General features: G+C 39.5%; 1 protein-coding gene across 15 annotated transcripts in view; it reads left to right on the top strand.

Annotated features, from left to right (window-relative positions):
• The window catches only part of SPTAN1 (spectrin alpha, non-erythrocytic 1), a 66,438-nt gene that overhangs the window by 31,462 nt on the left and 15,482 nt on the right, over window positions 1-19,494 (top strand). For 6 of the 15 annotated variants that reach the window (XM_004476447.5, XM_058302301.2, XM_058302297.2 and 3 more), the window contains 16 exons: window positions 889-1,087; window positions 4,240-4,344; window positions 4,833-4,856; window positions 5,423-5,458; window positions 7,398-7,445; window positions 8,560-8,651; window positions 8,992-9,136; window positions 9,704-9,885; window positions 12,122-12,221; window positions 12,366-12,563; window positions 12,667-12,813; window positions 13,938-14,041; window positions 14,214-14,376; window positions 16,328-16,459; window positions 16,718-16,855; window positions 18,045-18,149. In XM_004476447.5, the coding sequence (XP_004476504.2) occupies window positions 889-1,087; window positions 4,240-4,344; window positions 4,833-4,856; window positions 5,423-5,458; window positions 7,398-7,445; window positions 8,560-8,651; window positions 8,992-9,136; window positions 9,704-9,885; window positions 12,122-12,221; window positions 12,366-12,563; window positions 12,667-12,813; window positions 13,938-14,041; window positions 14,214-14,376; window positions 16,328-16,459; window positions 16,718-16,855; window positions 18,045-18,149 (1,918 nt within the window). Of the gene's footprint in view, window positions 1-888; window positions 1,088-4,239; window positions 4,345-4,832; window positions 4,857-5,422; window positions 5,459-7,397; window positions 7,446-8,559; window positions 8,652-8,991; window positions 9,137-9,703; window positions 9,886-12,121; window positions 12,222-12,365; window positions 12,564-12,666; window positions 12,814-13,937; window positions 14,042-14,213; window positions 14,377-14,693; window positions 14,709-16,327; window positions 16,460-16,717; window positions 16,856-18,044; window positions 18,150-19,494 lie in introns of all 15 variants that reach the window. The other 9 variants (XM_071216938.1, XM_071216937.1, XM_071216934.1 and 6 more) reach the window with 3 other exon arrangements.

Below are 19,494 nucleotides of genomic sequence, written 5' to 3'. Positions count from 1 at the left end.
AGTGGTAACTCATGTGCTTTTTTCTTTAAATTTTTTTTTGAGGTACCAGGGCTAGGGATTGAACCCGGGACCTTGGGAGGCTGGTGCTCAATCACTTGGGCTACATCCGTTCCCCTCCTTGTTTTTTTTTGGTTTAGGAAGCTTAGATTTGGTGGTGATTCTAAGTTTGTTTGCTTGCTTTAACTTTTAACTTAGTTTTATTGAGTTTGACGTTTTCATGTCCCCAAATATAGTAGCAATGCCACCTTTTGTATTTTATTTCCAAAAGGTTAAAACATTGTTTGATTCTTAAGAAATCTTTGGATAAAATGGTACAGGTACTCTATACCCTACCTGATTTTCCTTCTGAAGTTGCCAAAAATTTCTGAGAAGTAAGCATTATTTCAGAGATTGCCTACTGATCCAGATCTACAAACCTCCTGTATCTATTTGAAAGCTCAGTTTATTTTTCCCTCCCCCTCTCAGCCTGGAGCTCTTAGAGAATTAGAAGAGGAAAAATCTATGTACACATTATGCCCGGCAAATTGCACTCATCTCTCAACTGTAATTGCATGAGCCCTGTGTTATTGTGCTAAACACCTCATTTCAGTCATATATGTTTGTGATATTATAATTGAAAAATTGGCTGGGGGATGAGTGTGCCTGTCTACTCTAGCCACTCAGTTGTGAACAGTACAGCATATGCTTGTTCTGGGGCTGTGGTGTGGATACTTAGGTGTTCTTCATCTTCATGTGCATTCTGACACTTTGTCACAAGAGCATCATCAGTACAAACTCCTAGCCTTGGAGCCACATCTTGGAGATAATTGGTGGTTAGCCATAATTATCACCTGTAGGAAACTAACTGTTTTGTTTTCCCTTTTTTGTCACCCTCTTGAATTAAATCAGGTACCATTCTCTGCTGGAATTGGGTGAGAAGCGTAAAGGCATGTTAGAGAAGAGTTGTAAGAAGTTTATGTTGTTCCGTGAAGCAAATGAACTACAGCAGTGGATCAATGAGAAGGAAGCGGCTTTGATGAGTGAGGAGGTCGGTGCAGACCTGGAGCAGGTTGAGGTGCTCCAGAAGAAGTTTGATGACTTCCAGAAGGTAGGAGAAGTCTGAAGTCTTGGGGCTGTGCTAAAAAGTCATTTAAAGACTTGGTTCTTTTTTTCCACCACAGATTACTGGTGTGAAAATAACATAGATTATATTCCACCACCTGTGTTGCTATTTTTTTAACTTTGTTTTGAAATAATTTTAAACTTGCAGGATAGCTGCAAAAATAATACAAATCCAGTAGAAAGAACTCCAACATACTCCAACACCTTCAGATACCCAGATCTACCAATTTTAACATTTTGTCACCTTTGCTGTATCTTTCTATCCCTGAACATTTGACAGCAGGTTGCATGCATCATATTCTTTGAGCACATACTTTCATGTACATTTCCTGTGAACAAAGATATTCACATATATAATCACCTTAAGCACATCCCATTGCCTTCCTGCCTCCATGGTTTCCGGTAAGAAAGCAGCATTTAATTAACATTGCTTCTCTCTTCTGGTCTTCAGGAGTCTCTTTTTTATCGTTGGCATTTGACAGTTTGATTATAATACCACTCAGTAAGGGTCTGTTGGGGTTTATCCTGTTTGGGGTTTGTTGAGTATCTTGGATGTGTTGTACTCATGTTTTTGGTTAAATTTCTTTTTTTTTTAATTCTCTCTTCTTTCCTTCTTTCTTCTGGGAATCTCACTGTGTGTATAGTGGTATGTTTGTCCCACAAGTTCCTCAGGCTCTGTTTACTTTTCTTTATTCTTATTTCCTTCCACTCCTCAGATTGAATGATTTCAGTTGTCTTGTCTTTAAGTTCTCTGATTGTTTATTCTGCCAGCTCCAAGCCGCTATTGAATCACTCTAGGGAATTTTTAATTTGTTACTTGGTTTTCCACTCTGGTTCCTTTTCATAGTAGATGTGGAAACCTCTATTGAGATTCTAATCTTTTACTGAAACATGACAGTTTGATATATTATTGTCATTGCTGGAATTTAGACTCTGAGGCATGTATTCCTTAAACTTCTATACAGTTTGTGTTATAATAGAGCTTTCCTTGAATGCCAGGAACTAATAAAAACTAATAAACTTTTTTAAATTAAAAAAAAGAGGAACAAGAGAAAACACCTTTCCCACTCTTTGCAGATTGACCCATGCAAGGCTCTTTTTCAGAACTTATCTATACAGTAAGCTTCGTGAATAGCTCCAGGCCAAAGTATATGGGCTTCCTTGGTACTTTCTATGCATTTCCCTTGTCCTGGCCTGTACATTTGGTCATAGGAATTCCCCTGTTTACCTGGATACAAGTGTTCCCTCATCCCAAAGAAACAGTTTCCTCATAGTCCCAGGCAACAGTCACTTGCCCCAGGTAGCCCCTTGACCGCTGTCCCATAGCATTCTGTGGAAGAACTCTGTAAACCAACTTCTATATGCATAGGTCAAGTTCCAGGACAGCAAGTTCCTCAGCTTTTGAGGTGTGTGTATGAAGGTTACTTTGCTCTCTGGAACCAGAACCAGGGATCCAGACTGGAAGCCCAGGCCAGCTCCATGCCAAGCCAGTGAGGGGTAGGGAAGAGGCCACCCAGGGTGCCACAAGATCCTACCTCTTTTAAGTTGACTTTTTTCTTCATTCGGTGCTCTCCCTGTTACTGCACTCTTTCAGCTGTTTTCTGGAGCTTTATTAAAGATAGTTTTGCCAGTCGTTGCTGGTTGTTGAAAGCTTTTGTTGGGGGTATGGAGTCCTGAAACGTCTCGCTTCCCAATCTTGACCATGACAGGGCCTTTGTAGCTTTTTTTTTTTAAAGGAGGTACCATACTGGGCATTGAACCTGGGACCTTACTTGTACATGGGAAGCAGGCACTCAACCACTGAGCCACACCCACAACCTGTGTAGCTACTGTTTTTAATCCCCCCCCCTTTCGTTGTCTGTTCTCTGTGTCCATTTGCTGTGTGTTCGTCTGTGTCTGCTTGTCCTTTCTTTTGGTGGCACCGGAACCAATCCTGGGACTTTCCGGAGTCGGAGAGATGTGCTCAATCTCTTGCACCACCTCAGCTCACTGATCTGCTGTGTCTCTTATTGTGTCTTTTCTGTGTCTCTCTTGTTTTCATCTTGCTGCTCCAGAACTTCTGCATGGGCCAGCTCGCCTTCACCAGGAGGCCTGGGGAATTGGTCCCTGGACCTCCCATATGGTAGAGGGTAGGTAGCCCAGTCACTTGAGCCACATCTACTTCCCTTGTGTAGCTATTTTTAAATAATCCTAATCAGACTTTTCTTGGGCCAGTTTAGTTTCACAGGAAAGAGATGCAGTTTTCTTTACATGTTATTTTAAGAATGTTTCTAAACCTAAAATATTAAAATGTATAAAAGAATTCTTTTTTTTAAATTGGGGTCAAAATTCACATAAAACTGACCATTTTAAAGTGTATAATTCAATAGCATTTTGTACATTCACAATAGTGTGCAACAACCATCATCTCTCTCTAGGTCCAAAACATTTTAATCACCTCAAAAGGGACCCCCCCCCCCAAAAAAAATAAAATAAAAAATAAAACAAAAAAACAAAACAAAATCGGAAACCCCATACCCATTAAGCAGTCACTTTCCATTCCCACCTCCCCCCAGTCTCTGGCAACCACTAATCTGTGGATTAACAATTCTGGATATTTCATATAATGTTACCTTTTGTGACTGGCTTCTTTCACTTAGCTTAATATTTTCAGTATTCATCCATGTTGTATGAATGTATCAGGATGTATCAGAACGTCATTCCATTTTATGGCTGAATATTTTGATGTGTGGATAGGCCATGTTTTGTTTATCTGTTTATCACTTTTAAAGTATCCTTATAACTAATTAAAGTGTAGCTTTTCTCCCCATAGTGGATAGGCATTAAAATTTCATATTTTAAAACATTGTTTCCTCCTCCCCAAAAAAAAAGTTTTAAAAAATATCTCCATTCAACGAGTATAATGGTTCATTAATTACAGTTAAGTAAATTTGAGACAGTATTCTATTATTTTCTGCCTTGATGGTGACAATCACAAATTCCTGATTTAGGTTACTATAAGAGTAGAAAAACCAACTCATAGGTTACCTAATGAACAAAAATAGATAGGTTCAGGCAGTAGTTTATGAACATCTGTTACCCTCCTTCTCTTTAGACTTTCTCTTGTGAGTTTTAGTTATTATGGTTTTTGCTTTAAAGGATCTGAAGGCCAATGAGTCACGGTTGAAGGACATTAACAAGGTTTCTGAAGACCTGGAGTCTGAAGGTCTAATGGCAGAGGAAGTGCAGGCAGTCCAACAACAGGTGGGTATCTCAGTCTTGGATCAAAGCTTTTAAGGAAGCAACCTGTTCTTTCTTTCTTGTGTTCGTTCTTTCCTGTGTCCTTCATACCTCTATAAGGTATAGGTCAGGGCCCTTATTAGACCTAGACCTCAGCCATTTTGTTTAGCTTCCTTGAGCCAATAACCCTTACCTTCCAAACAGGGGAGGGAAATAGCTCCTATCTTCTCCTTAATTCATGCGTATTGTGAAAGTGGTTTAATATTTGTGTAACCCTAAACTAATAATACACTGGAGTTCCTTAAGTAAATAAAAGGTTTTACTATAAATCCTGGCCTTTTTTGTAGAGAGTAGACTTTAAAAAGCTTTTCTGGCCAGCTGGGCTGCATTTCTATATGCTTTTTTAAAGTAACTCTTCTTTATCTCCAGATTTGAGAGTAATTAGTATTTCTGAGAGAATATTTTTGAATGTTTCCTCTAATTATAAAACTGGTGTCCCTCTCTCCTTGTAGGAGGTGTATGGCATGATGCCCAGGGTAAGTCCCAACTACTCCATGTGGAACTTAAACATGAGGATTCGATCTTGGGAAGAATATAAAGTCAAAGAGCCTCTTACAAATTTCTGTTCTGGAACTTCAGAAATGCCTTTTATCAAAATGCGAAAGCCTGTGGAAAAAAAAAATTGGAAATGAGTTTCCATTTGCCATTCTCCAAAAGTCCAAAAAAGTTTCTCTCTTCATTTTTCTAAAACTCTTCCTCAATAAAGCATTTGGGTTTGTTTTTATTAGCCTCTTTGAAAGACTTCTGTGAGTATGACATAAAGAAAAGTTGGTCATTTTATTATTAAATTTCCTCATTCTCTCCAATTCTTCTAGTGCAATAAAAAATTGAAATTTTCCCTTTTTTTTTTTTTTTTTGTGTAAACTCTCTCTGCTATTAGCTACTTAAAAGCTGTAAATTATGGTGGAAAAATCTTGTTCTGGTTTATTTATCTGTGAATGCCCCCTAGGGAAATAATAAGGCTATTAAAAAGAGTGGTTGAGGTTATTGTATAATTTTGTGGTCCATTAAATGGTTGCTGAACTCCTCTTTCTTTGAATAGGATGAAAGTGATTCTAAGACAGCCTCGCCATGGAAGGTAAGGACTCCTTAGCACCTTGTTTCCAAAGATTTTGCAGGAGCCTAAAAATATTTTATGTTCTTTGTTCGTATACCTTTCTCTGAGAATTTCAGGCTTTTCTTAAGCTTTTGATCATTTTGGGGCTTTCTGATTCTGGTGTGATATTCTTTGCATCTATTATCTTTTGAAATGCAATGCCAAGTGTACAGAAGCAAAGTGTTGACATTTAAATGCTCAGTAGGATTAGATGGCATTTAGCTGTATTGGGTGAAGGGGGTTGGGGGGAGTGGAGGGATGGAGCTGCAGAGTCTGGTGTGGTCCCACCAGCAGGATTGCTTTCCAAAAGTACATGACACAAACAAGAAATTGATTGGGGGTATAAAGGAGGTTAGTGTCAGTATACTTTCCATTCAGTCTTCCAACCACTTTCTCCTGTAGCCTGAGAAAAGCTTTATAGAAGACAGGGGAGAGACATAAAGAGAGGAACAAGAGATGTTTACCATCAGTAGTAGAAATTAATATAAACAAATCTAGGTGTGTTGTTTGACCAGCAACTCTGATAGGAAGTTTAAAGAAATTTGTTTTTCTTTCTTTCTCCCCTTCCCTTCCCCCTTCCCTTCCCTGTTTATAGCTATGATTAAGGAGATACTTGCTTAAGTCTCAATTCTGGCATCCCTCTTGGGCCAGCCCTTAGGAATGTATCATTTCAATTATAGGCAAGTTAGATTTTTATTTTGTAAAAGTCTTATCTTCCTGAAATGCAAAGAAAATGTAAACAAAAATAAAGAAACCGTACACCAGAGATAGCAACAGTTCACCTAAATTGATACATTTTACCTACTCAGTCATCTGACTTGACTTGATAACTGAGGCTAAAAGGGGTCTGTTTCTTTTGGCCTCTTACACTCCACTTTGCTTGACTCCCCTGCTCATTGAATAAGAAGGGCTTCAAATTCAGGGTGAAATCATTTTTCCTTTCATTCAATTTTCTCCCCTTTTCTCTTTCTTAATTTTTCTCATACAGCAAAATAAGACCATGAGTGTTATGAGAGGGCAACATCTTTATCAGATCTCCCAGAGGAGTTTACTGATAACATTAAGTATTCTTTCAGAAATTTATTTTAGATGTCTTTATAAATACAAATACTTCCTATTTATGAAAAGGATTGTTGACAGTGGTTTCTGCCTTATGAACTATGAATACACTTTTTACTGGCTGAAAATGTCACTTGCGGATTTCATAGGAACATCCCATGAGCTTAACTTCCTTGCAGCCAAGCTTAGCCTCTCATTTTCTTTACATACATGAAGTATTGTGGGCATTATAATGTATGCCAAGAGGAGTTTCATATAAAACTGGGTGGGCACTAAGCTCCTAGGGACATTTGATTTTTAAGAAGGATAACTACATTGTTGAGAAGAAAGCCAGTTTGCTGCTTTACTTTCTTTTTTGTCTGGTACGGCATTTGATCTTTAATTCTAAGGGTTGCTGTTAAGATGAATAGCAACCCAGTAACCATAATTAGAAATGAAATCAATTATTAATGCCCTTGCTCTGTTTAAATAAATAATCTCAACCACACGTATTTGCTAAACTGTGTTTTCTGAAGTGTTCTCCTTGTGGTATGGACAAGAAAAAATGACACACCATTAGTCTGAGTTGTTTTTTTTCTGTCCATCCCACCTGTTATAATTTTGACTTTTACCATTGCTTTTCACTATTCATTAGGTAAAATTAATTGCTGATCTGGGTCTAATGTGCATGTCCAAGTTTTTTCATGACTTTCTAGCGGTCAACTCTTTTATTAATGCTCCTCTCAGAATTTTGACACAGTAGCCTATAAGATAATTTTGGCTGACAATTGGGACCTAATTAGTGGCACTTGCATCTCACGTTTCTTTTTATTGGCTAACACTTGATTAGTTTTGCTCTTCTGCTTTCCTCTTCCCTACATAGTCTGCTCGTCTGATGGTTCACTCCGTGGCCACCTTTAATTCCATCAAGGTAAGAAACAATGACCAGTTGCCCCTGGTTTTCTTTACCACCCTCCTTCCCTTCTGTAGTGGAGCTCTTGTCCTATTTAGTTGTGTGAGCTGTGGTACTTCTGACTCTTCTAGGGTTCGAGTATCCCAGACAAATATCAACACACTTTGTGGAAGCAAGGAGGTTTGGTTGGCTTTCTTGGTCAAGAGTTTGACAATTCTAAGCTATAAATGCTTTTGTGTAGGTATTGGCATCTTCTAAACTTAGGGAAGGAGTCTCTGTTATTTTTCCCCCCCCACTTTTTTTTATTGAAGTATGTCATTCATACATGAACACACACCAACAATAAATGTATAGTAAAGATTGCAAACGTACAAAATAAACATAAATAACATCACACAAGGGTCTCATACATCACCCCTCCACCAACTCTTTGTATTGGTGTGAAATATTTATTTATTTTTAATACCTTGGATCCTCTATTTTTCTTTATCGTTACATTTCCCAATTTGAAAATAATTCATAACAGTAAAGTTTGCCTTCCCTTTGGTTTCCAGTAGGCTGAGATATGTAAGGAGCATATTCTGAAGAAAGTAGAGAATACCTTCCTTGTCTCCTCACAGGAGAGGTTTGACCCCACTCTTTCTCTTTCTGAACTTTAATTTGCCTGCTCCAGCACAATGTCCTATAGCAATCCAGCTTTTGTTATTTTGTGGGTTTTTTTAGGCCTACCAGGGCTGGATGATGCAGCTGTGTTAAGTGTTTGGAGGAATAGACTCTTCGGAGTTTATCCATTCAGTTGTTTATGAAGCAGTTGCTACATTCCTGGCATCAAGTTAGATGTTGAGAGTGAGAACAAGTCAGCTGTGCTCCTGCTTCAAAGGCAATTCCTAGGGCAGGTGTTTGTAGGTGTCCAGGCCATAGCTAGCTTTGGCTTGGTTCTGACTTTGGATTTTTGCTGTAGTTGCATAGTAATTTATTCAACTCGGAAGGTTGTTAACAGAAAATTATATGTGCCCAAACATTTCTTTTCAAGTTAGGCCATCAGTCCTTGGTCTTTTTCCCAAAGACAAGTGTGGGCATGGCAGAAGAAGGGTTGCAGTAACAGAATTGATACTTTGTTGTCCTCCTGCAGGAGCTAAATGAGCGTTGGCGGTCCCTACAGCAGCTGGCTGAGGAGCGAAGCCAGCTCTTGGGCAGTGCCCATGAAGTACAGAGATTCCACAGGTGAGGGGCCCAGCTCAAGGCTGGGAAAGGGAGTAACAGGTGATTGTTGGGTTTATACCAGCCAGTCTCCAAATTTGCTGACTGAAATCTCTCAATAATAGCTGGATCTTATTGATATTTGTTCTCTAGCACCTAGAACCATCCATCTCTGACACAGGATGGGTTCTTGAAAACTACTGCTCAGTTGAATGCATGTGTATTCTCTAGGTTTTTAGAGCTTCTGGTGATAGCCACTGACAAATGTACAAATGCCAGCTAAGTAAATTATGTTCCTGTGCTTATCCTGTAATCAAGAGAACTATACTTCTCATTTGTTAACTCGAATATGCCTCTCATATAGAGATGCTGATGAAACCAAAGAATGGATTGAAGAGAAGAATCAGGCTCTAAACACAGACAATTATGGCCATGATCTGGCCAGTGTTCAAGCCCTGCAGCGTAAGCACGAGGGCTTTGAGAGAGACCTTGCTGCTCTTGGTGACAAGGTGAGAGGATGTGAAATCATCTTTAATTTTTGTCCAGTGCAAAGTCTTACATTGTGCAGAACAGAATTCTCCTTATTTCTTTTTGTTTGTTTGTTTAGATTTATTTTATTTACACACACACACCCATTCCCCCCATTGTCAGCTGTGTCCATTCACTGTGTGTTCTGTGTCTGCTTTTGTTCTCATTAGGCAGCTCCCAGAACCAATCCTGAGACCTTCCAGAGTAGGAGAGAGGCAATACTCTCTCTACTACCTCAGCTTCCCTGTTCTGCTACAGCTTCTTGTTTTCTCTCCTCTGTGTCTCTTGTTGTGTCATCTTGCTGCCCCAGCTCTCTGCGTCAGCCAGCACTTGTGCGCAGGGCGGCTTTCCCACACGGGATGGTATTCCTACACAGGGTGGCACTCCTACATGGGGCTGCATTTCTGCGTGGGCCAGCTCACCCTCACCAGGAGGCCCTGGGCATCAAACCCTGGACCTCCTATATGGTAGATAGGAGCTTAGTTGGTTAAGCCACATCCATTTCCTGCCCTTTTTTTTCTTGCTTTCTTACCATCCTCTTCTGATAGGTAAATTCCCTTGGAGAAACAGCAGAGCGCCTGATCCAGTCCCATCCTGAGTCTGCAGAGGACCTACAGGAAAAATGCACTGAGTTAAACCAGGCCTGGAACAGCCTGGGAAAACGTGCAGACCAACGCAAAGCCAAGCTGGGTGACTCCCATGACCTGCAGCGTTTCCTTAGTGATTTCCGGTATAAACACAAAGTATTAGCTCAGAGCTCTGAGCATAGAATCTTCTTTTCAATAATTGAGCATGCCTTCTTTACATAATAAAAACAATGTAAATGTATGCAAACAATGCTGAATACCAGAAAGTAAAAAATTTTAGCACTCTTCCCTATCCAAGCACATGTTCATACATACGTATATCTCCCCCTGTCCCCACCATGTAATGTATTTTTTTCTTTGATTTTTTTTACTTAATGAATATAGAGATGCCTCAGTCTTTTCTGCCAACTTTTTTTATTGAGAAGAATTTAAAGACAACAGACAAGTTATTATGATAATAGTGAACACCCCATTCCCCTGCCCTTTGCCCCTGTCATCGCCAGTTAACTTTTTGTGACATTCACTTTGGCTATAAATATGTACTTTTACTTTTCTGAACCACATGAAAGTAAGTTAAGGATCCATGACACTTTATCCCTAAATACTTTATACCTCTCCTAAGAACAAGGATGTTCTCCATAATTAAGTTTCTATTATCACACCCAAGAAATCTAACATTAATTCAATAATATTTTAAGCCCATATTCAATTTTTTCCAGTTGTCTAAAATAGATATTTTAGCCAGGACTTATTTTTTTTTATCCAGGATCCAATCAAGGATTATGCATTTCGTTTGGGAGTCTTGTCTCTTTGGTTTCCTATAATTTAGAACAGTACCCCTCCTCCCTCTTTTATTTGTTTATGGTCTTTCACAACACTGACATTTTTGAGGAGTCTAGGCCAGTTATCTTGTACAGTGTCCTGTGATCTAGTACAGATCAGATTTTTTAACATAGCTTTCCACTGAATTTGTATTACAATTATATCTTGTTTAATACGTACCCATTTAAAACAGACATTTCCTTTGTATAATAAAGCATACAAATTTAGTGGCATAAGAGCATTCACAATGTTGTGTAACCACCACCTCTCTTGTTTTGAAACTTTGATCACCCCAGAAGAATACCATATACCTATTCAATAATCACTCCCCATTCTCTTCTACCCCTCACCCCCTGTAACCACTAATCTACTGCCCATCTCTTTAAATTTGCCTATTCTGTATATATCAAATGAAAAATACATGTGACCTTACACATATATTTTTTAATCTTGTGTGTATACATCTGTAAAAGCTGGACTAAATGTATGCACAGGCCTCAGACTTTTCTTAAAAATATATTTATTTATTTTTAAAAGATACTTAGATTATACAGAATGTTACATAAAAAAATATTAGGGATTTCCATATGCCCCACTCCCCACACCATCCACTTTTCCCCACATTAACAACTTCTTACATGACTGTGGTACATTAGTTGCAATTGACGAACAGATTTTGGAGCACTGCTACACAGCATGGATTATAGTTTATATTGCAGTTTACATTCTCTCCCACTCCATTCTGTAGGTTATGGCAGGATATATAATATCCTGTATCTGTCTTTGCAGTGCTCAGACTTCATTATAAGGCTTAATCCTAATGAGAGACTTTTTCATATGAAACTGTAGAAAACTTAACCATAGATTATCACCTCTGTTAAAGCTTGTTATTCTGTAGGGTAAAAAAAGATGTTAGTTATAAAGCTATTCATTTTTCCTCTAAGAAATTTTTTTTTTCTCAATATTTCAACATGAAGAAAAGAGACTGCTCAGAGACTTAGCACCATTAGATCAGGGATTCTTCACCAGACAGGATCTGTGGAAGATTTCAGGGGGTCTGTGAGCTTGAATTGAAAATTTTAAAAAGTACATTATTCTTGTGGAGACATGTTGGTACAGGTGTGATATAGTTATTAAATAATACACAGTATAATGTGGACTTAGTAAGGATGGCAGAGATTGTTTTGTGATGCTGTGGGAAAACGCAAACTTCTAAATGTTTCTGAAAATGACTGTTTGAATAGATGTTGAACCATGTTAGGTTATCAGGTATTGAAATTATGGGAAAATTGTAAAATGTAATTTTGAATAATCATAAAACTTAAAGACATGCTGTTATTGAGTATCGTAAAAATATCTGCTGCTGCATTTTGAGAAGGGTTTCGTGGTTCTCACCTGACTGGCAGAGGGGTCCATGGAACAAAAAAGTTCAGGAACCCCTGGATTAGATTAACCCAAAATAACCTGAGGAAAGAATTATGTGGTTCTCTTTTCCTGAGCAGAAGTCCTGCTTGCCAGATAATATAATAGCTATTCATTTGTGTATCTGGTTTTCAGGGACCTCATGTCTTGGATCAATGGAATACGGGGGTTGGTGTCCTCAGACGAGCTAGCCAAAGATGTCACCGGAGCTGAAGCTTTGCTAGAGCGACACCAGGTGGGTGGATACGTCTGCTGAGTAGCAGAAATGTGGCTACTCTGCTGGGCTGTGGAAGGCCTCACCACCCCACTCTTTGTTGTGAGTCTGTGGCTGAGTGGGCACCTACTGCCTGTTATTTAATCCCTTCCCTCCTCTTGGCAGGAACACCGGACAGAAATTGATGCCAGGGCTGGCACTTTCCAGGCATTTGAGCAGTTTGGGCAACAGCTGTTGGCTCATGGGCACTACGCCAGTCCAGAGATCAAAGAGAAATTGGATATTCTAGATCAGGAACGTGCAGATCTGGAAAAGGCCTGGGTTCAGCGCAGGATGATGTTGGATCAGTGCCTTGAATTGCAGGTATCTGTGTTCTCTACAGTAGCTTTCTGTTTGCTACAGAGTTCTGACCAGATATTTCACTGACAAAGCCTCTATCTTTTCACCTGCCTCTCTTCTTCCTTAGCTGTTTCATCGGGACTGTGAGCAGGCTGAGAATTGGATGGCTGCCCGGGAGGCCTTCCTGAATACTGAAGACAAAGGAGATTCACTGGACAGTGTGGAGGCTCTGATCAAAAAACATGAAGATTTTGACAAAGCAATTAATGTCCAGGTGATGTCTTTGTGCCTTAGAGTCCAAATCTGAATTTTTCCAGATTATTTTTTCTCTGTTGATTTACTCTGCTTTCTTCTCTTGACAATTAAAATAAAAAATAATCTGGGTTATTTCAGCTAGAGGACTTTGGCAACTATGTTAGATTAAAATACTTGATGTCGGGAAGCGGACTTGGCCCAGTGGTTAGGGTGTCTGTCTACCACATGGGAGGTCCGTGGTTCAAACCCCAGACCTCCTTGACCCATGTGGAGCTGGCCCATGCACAGTGCTGATGCACGCAAGGAGTGTTGTGCCACGCAGGTTGGTTCCCCATGTAGGGGAGCCCCATGCACGTGGAGTGCTCCCCGTAGAGAGCTGCCCAGCGTGAAAGAAAGTACAGCCTGCCTAAGAATGGCGCCACCCACGTGGAGAGCTATCCCACTCGGAGAGCTGACACAAGATGACGCAACAAAAAGAAACACAGATTCCCATGCCACTGACAACAGCAGAAGCGGACAAAGAAGACAACTCAGCAAATAGACACAGAGAACAGACAACTGGTGCGGGGGTGGGGTGGGGAGGGGAGAGAAATAAATCTTTAAAAAAAATTAAATACTTGATGTTGATCACACAAAGGAAACAACATAGTCACTGTTAAAAGGAAAACTTGTGTAACCCACAAAAAAGGTGCATATCAGTAATAGAAAAATTAATGTAAATTCTGACCTTCTAAGGTTTCAATAAGGAATGTCACCAAAAAAACTGTGACAGGAGTAAAAAAAAAATCATGGATAGGTAAGGGAATACATGAACATAATCAGCAAGATCTAAACCTCTATTTGATTTATATAGTTTTGTTGAGGATCTGACAACGTTTTTTGTGTGACAGCTACTTTCTAGCCTCTCTCTCCCCCCTCTGTGACCTGGAATTTTCTTGAGTTAAACTCTACTCTAGTAATGATTGAAATCAAGCTTTCTTCTGGCATTTTATGCTCCTGCTTCTAAAGTGTCAGTGTATTCTGATCCTGTCACCACCTAGTTCTCATGTCACCCAAAACAGCCATTCTTTTCTCAATACCTGTACTCTAGGTAGGGCAGAGTCATTGGCCCCATCTTGACCTTCCTCCTTTGTTTGCCAACAGGAAGAGAAAATTGCCGCTCTGCAGTCCTTTGCTGACCAGCTCATCTCTGCCGGTCACTATGCTAAAGGAGACATTTCTAGCCGGCGCAATGAGGTTTTAGACAGGTGAGTGTTCAGTAGTGCTGATGCATCTTGACAACTTCAAGAGAACATGAACTCTTGTGCAACAGCTCTGATCTTTCTTATTCTAAAGGATCAGAAATTGCTGTGTTTTTCAACTTAACTTCTCAACGAGGGAAGGTATGTTCACATTGACCTAATGGTTTCACTTTCTTAGGTGGCGACGTCTAAAAGCCCAGATGATTGAGAAGAGGTCAAAGCTAGGAGAATCTCAAACCCTCCAGCAGTTCAGCCGAGATGTAGATGAGATTGAAGCATGGATCAGTGAAAAATTACAGACAGCGAGTGATGAGTCCTACAAGGATCCCACAAACATTCAGGTGAGCAGAACCATTGATCTATTTGCTTGTGAAGCAGCCCTATGTTATTGAGCAGATTTTGTTAAATTATGCATCTGTAAAAAGGAATATACATATAAATCAGTCTACTTTCCCCCTTGGTGAAGCTTATGATTTTAATGTCTGTATTGATACCATGTCTGCTATAAAAGTCCATATAATCACTCTTGTATTTACCGTTCCCAAATGCTGAGCTTCCCAGGGGAAGAATGACAGCATAATGATTTTCTGTTTTAATAGCTGATATGTGTACTCACCTCAGTGTACTGAACTCTTGTTCTTTTAATCTACTTTTGTAGCTTTCCAAGCTGCTGGTAAGTTTGTTTTTGTTTTGCTTTTTTTTAAAGAGTTCTAGTTAAATGAGCTCCAGTATTTGTGTTCTGCTGTATAGATTATTATTGTTGTAGTCACACAGAGTCTGCTAGTGTCCCTTCATCCTTCTTTTCATTTCTAATGATCTATCACTCTCCATTCAAGTGTCCCTGTGGGATGTGGCTTTCTCTGTTTTAATTAGCTTGTAACTCTTCACTTTCCCTCTCCCCCAGTTTATCATTTAGGCAAATTCTGTATACAGTGTTTGATTTTGGAGGCAGTAGTTCACTACTTGATTTCAGGGAGTGCTTCTTTTTAAAAATGGAATAACCAGCTTTTTCTGTATAGACTATGGTTCACTCTTTTCTGCTGGATCATGGTATTCAGTAGTCCAGGGCACGGGAATCTAGAAGTCTGTGAGAGTTTTCATTGTATGTCCAGTGGGACTTCCAGAGGTACTGGTCACTGAAGAGAAATAGCTAGAGAACTATGGAGGATAAGAGGCTATGCATAAACGGGGACATTATCAAGGGGCAGTGAAAGGGACCTTTCTAGTCAGCATGTAACTCAGAAATTGCTTAAATGGGTGGAAGAATTGAATAAATAAAAGAAAATGAATGGGCGTTGAACCAGAGAATGATCAGGACAAGAAAGAGAGGCAAAGGGAAATTGGACTTTTGTCAGTATGTATGAGTATATGAGAGACCCTTTTTGTTCTTACATTTTGAGTCAGATTATTGGAATACTTAAGTACATTTCATTTTAGTGCTGAATTTAACCAGCCTCATGGCTCCATCTTTCACAGTTGCTGCCTCTGAAATGAAACATTTGATGTAGAATTCTTACCCTACTGTAGTGCTTTTTTCTTTTAATTTTTTCTCAAATAACATTGTCGCCTGAGACCCTGTGTTTCTTACCCAGTCAGCTGTTTTCCCCCAGATTTGTGCCACAGCTGCTTTGTCCTTGCAATTGTCTTTTGTTGGTGATGTTTGAGCACTTTCTGTTTAATTCTTAAAAACCATACCAGTTTTCTCAATAGTTTCCTTTTCCTAGCAAAAATAAATTGCTCCCTGCAGGCAAGCCTGAGTTTGTCAAGAAATTTTAATTAATGACAGTTACCAAATAGTAGCCAACAAAACCAAAGGCATCCTTCAACAGAGGCATAAGACCAACCATCAAATATATTGCTTTATAGTGATTATTGCCTTAGATCATGAGATATCCATGTGTTAGAAGCTACTGTCCAATTAGGAGAAAGCCATGATTGAAAATTGATGTACAGGTAGATTCAAACTGAAATTTGCCTTGCCATCTCTGCAAATGTTAGAAAGCATTTAATTCTAGGACTTAACTCCCCAAAACATCCCAGCTGATTTAAGAATTGACTGTCAATTTATCTGAGCTATTACACTTCCCTTCTTCTCTGACCCAGACTCTGCTGGACTCCCCTACAGACTGATCCCCGAAATATCTCATAACAGATTTGGTAAAAAAAAATGTTGACCCTTGCCCCTGGTTTTTAGATTTACTACCATTCCCTTCCCTCTAAGAATCCCTTCTTTCAAGAAAACATGTAATGGAGCAGAATCTGGTTTTTAAAGGTGGTTTTTGGTATTTTCAGAGCAAGCACCAGAAGCACCAGGCCTTTGAAGCAGAGCTACATGCCAATGCCGACCGAATCCGTGGGGTCATCGATATGGGCAACTCCCTTATTGAACGTGGGGCTTGTGCTGGCAGCGAAGATGCTGTCAAGGTACGGTCCTGTAGCTCCTCTTCTCATCTCAGGAAGTATAGAGACATAGCTTGTTATTGTCACCTTGAGAGTAAATAAATACAGTCTTAAGAAAAGAAACAGATTAGACTTTTGACTGCATTACAGATGGTTAAATGCTAGTAAGAATGGTTTCTACAAATGTTTTCCATTCTTTTAAATCTTGTCAATAAGGCTTTAGGAGAGGAAGGGCCTCTTGATGAATTTCAACATCTCTAATGGCTCCCTTCCCTTCCCCAGGCCCGGCTGGCTGCTTTAGCTGACCAGTGGCAGTTCCTAGTACAGAAATCAGCAGAAAAAAGCCAGAAACTGAAAGAAGCCAATAAGCAGCAGAACTTTAACACTGGAATCAAGGACTTTGACTTCTGGCTCTCTGAGGTAATGCTAAGTTTTTTTCCCTTTGCATCACTGAGGGATTTCTAATGATTTGGGATGATGTTGCAACTTTGAAAAGCAGGGCTTATCAGATGGTCCTGTAACAGAAGACTTCATTGTTAAGATGTGAGTTGTGGGGTACAGATGTGGCTCAAGCAATTGAGCACCTGCCTCTCACATGGGAGGTCCTGGGTTCAGTTCCTGGTGTCTCCTAAAAACAAACAAGCAAACAAACAAAAAAGCCATCTCGGGAGCTGATGTGGCTTAGTGGTTGAACACCGGCTTCCCGCATGCAAGGTCCCAGGTTGTGTACTGTAAGAGATTCATAAGCAGAAGGAATGAATGTTTAGATAAGAGAGAGCTTATTTTGGTGGGGTATGGACCACAGATCACTCATTTCCATAGGAAACGCAAATTGGAAGAAATTGTAGTGTCTTTGTTGCAGGCAGCTCTAATGCATCTATGCATCAGAAAGAAACTGAAATAGCAATGAATATGGAAGCCAGAGTCAGAAAGAAATACATTTTCTATGTGGAAAATTTGGTTAGCTCAAAAAATATAATTAAGCAAAATCTTTTAGAGACCACCACTATTAACATTTTTAGAGTATTTCTTTCCAGTCTACATATATTTCCATGAATGTGTCAACATAGTTTTATATATAGCTCACAGTGTATATATTGGGAGTGTTATCTCAAGTCACTGAAAGTTCCTCCTAAACATTTGAATAACTGTATATAACAATCTATCACAGAATTATGTCATAATTTATTCCCATATTGTTGAACATTTAGATATTCCCAGCTTTTTGGTGGTTTTATTTTTTTGCAGTGAATACTTTGCATATTAATCTTTGTCTGTGGTGCTGACAAAGGGAGCACTAAGGGAGTTTCCTTGAAGTAGTATTACCCTGTGTTTTACCCATTGTACCACAGCAAAGACTCAGTGGCCTCTGCCTTTAAATGTAGTATTGAAATTAATAGGCTCAAGTATGAATTCATTTGACGGGGAAGGGTGCCCTAGGCCCTGCAGGCTAGCACGAGCTGAGTAATAGCTAAAACAAACTTATGACTAAGAACTATCTAAATAAGGACCTAGAGTAATACCTACAACTCTGGGGCATCCTGGATTTTCCAGAACCTTAAGTATGTACCATACAGTAGCCTTTCCCATTTGTGTTTCCACTGCCAAGGTGGAGGCCCTTCTGGCATCCGAGGATTATGGCAAAGACCTGGCTTCTGTGAATAACTTGCTGAAAAAACATCAGTTGCTGGAGGCGGACATATCTGCCCATGAGGTGAGTAGAAAGAGGGAGGCAAGGCCACAGGGTGTCCTAGGAAATGACTGCATGGCTTCTCAGGAGAACTAGTGCATTTGAGGAAGGAGAGTGCTATACATCAATTAAAGCAGCGGTTCTCAAACATTTTGGTCTCAGGACCATTTGTCTACTCTTAAAAATCATTTGGAGGGAAGTGACTGTGGCTCAATCAGTTGGGCTCTTATCTACCACATGGGAGGCCCTGGGTTCACGTCCCAGGGCCTCCTTGTAAAGGCAAAAGCTGACCTGTGTGCCCCAAAGAACTGACAACTCGTACACCGCAGAGAGCTAGTACAGCAAGATGACGCAACAAAGGGAGACAAGCAGGTACAGGAGGGGAAGATGCGCAGTGAATGGACACAGAGAAGAGACAGCAAAGAATGGAACAAGCCGCAAGGGGAGAGGGGGAATTAATAAATAAATAAATCTTTTTAAAAAATCATTTGTAGAATACTGGTTTGTTGAGCTATGCAGATCATCTAAATGTTGATCAGCTTTCATTTTTCAATATCAAACATCATGTTTGTTAATATTACCATCAATCTCATCAGAAAAATCTTTACATATTAAGAAACTATTAGGAAGCACATGTGGCTCAAGTGGTTTGGCTCTTGCCTCCCAGTTCGGTACTGTGCCTCCTGAAAAAGAAAAAAAAAAACAACAAGCAAAACATATGGAAAAAAACAACTCAGGGAAGCCAGTGTGGCTCAGTGGTTGAGTGCTGGCTTATCACATACAAGGTCCTGGGTTCAATCTCTGGCCTAGCACCTAAAAAGGAAAATAAAAAGACTATCAAGTTCATGATGATGGATACAGACTTTCCAAAACTCTAACTTTCTCATGAAAGATGAAATTTAAAAAAAAAAAAAAGATGAAATTTTATCATTAACTGTCAATTTTCCTTGAAATGACAGGTTCAACTCGTTGATTTTTCAACAAAATATCTGCTGAATGTCCAAGTTTAAATGACTCTTCATTTGTGTTATTCTTTCAAGTAAAAATGGTGGTCCATGAAAAAAGCAGCTAGTTCAGTTTGCAACACATACTTTTCAGTTCAACAGAAGTGCTTTATGTATTTTTCCATTTTATCACACAGGATATTAAAATAGCATGTACTCAAAGATGGCTATTTAATAAAAGTAACAACTTTTGCTGTTCTTTCTCAAGGATGTTCTTAAATGAAACCGGCATTTTTTATTGTGTACACATGGCAGCAAAGAATCTGGTTTCTGGTATTACTGTTTGCCACTGCTGATGCACTGTTTTATCCCTTCCCCACCCCCATTACTTTTGCACTGTCATTGCAGCAGACAAATAATGTCTT

Source organism: Dasypus novemcinctus, chromosome 8 (assembly GCF_030445035.2).
Source record: "Dasypus novemcinctus isolate mDasNov1 chromosome 8, mDasNov1.1.hap2, whole genome shotgun sequence".
NCBI classification, from domain to species: Eukaryota; Metazoa; Chordata; class Mammalia; order Cingulata; family Dasypodidae; genus Dasypus; species Dasypus novemcinctus.
Note: the sequence above shows the minus strand (reverse complement) of the source record. Positions and strands in the feature narration are given on the sequence as shown.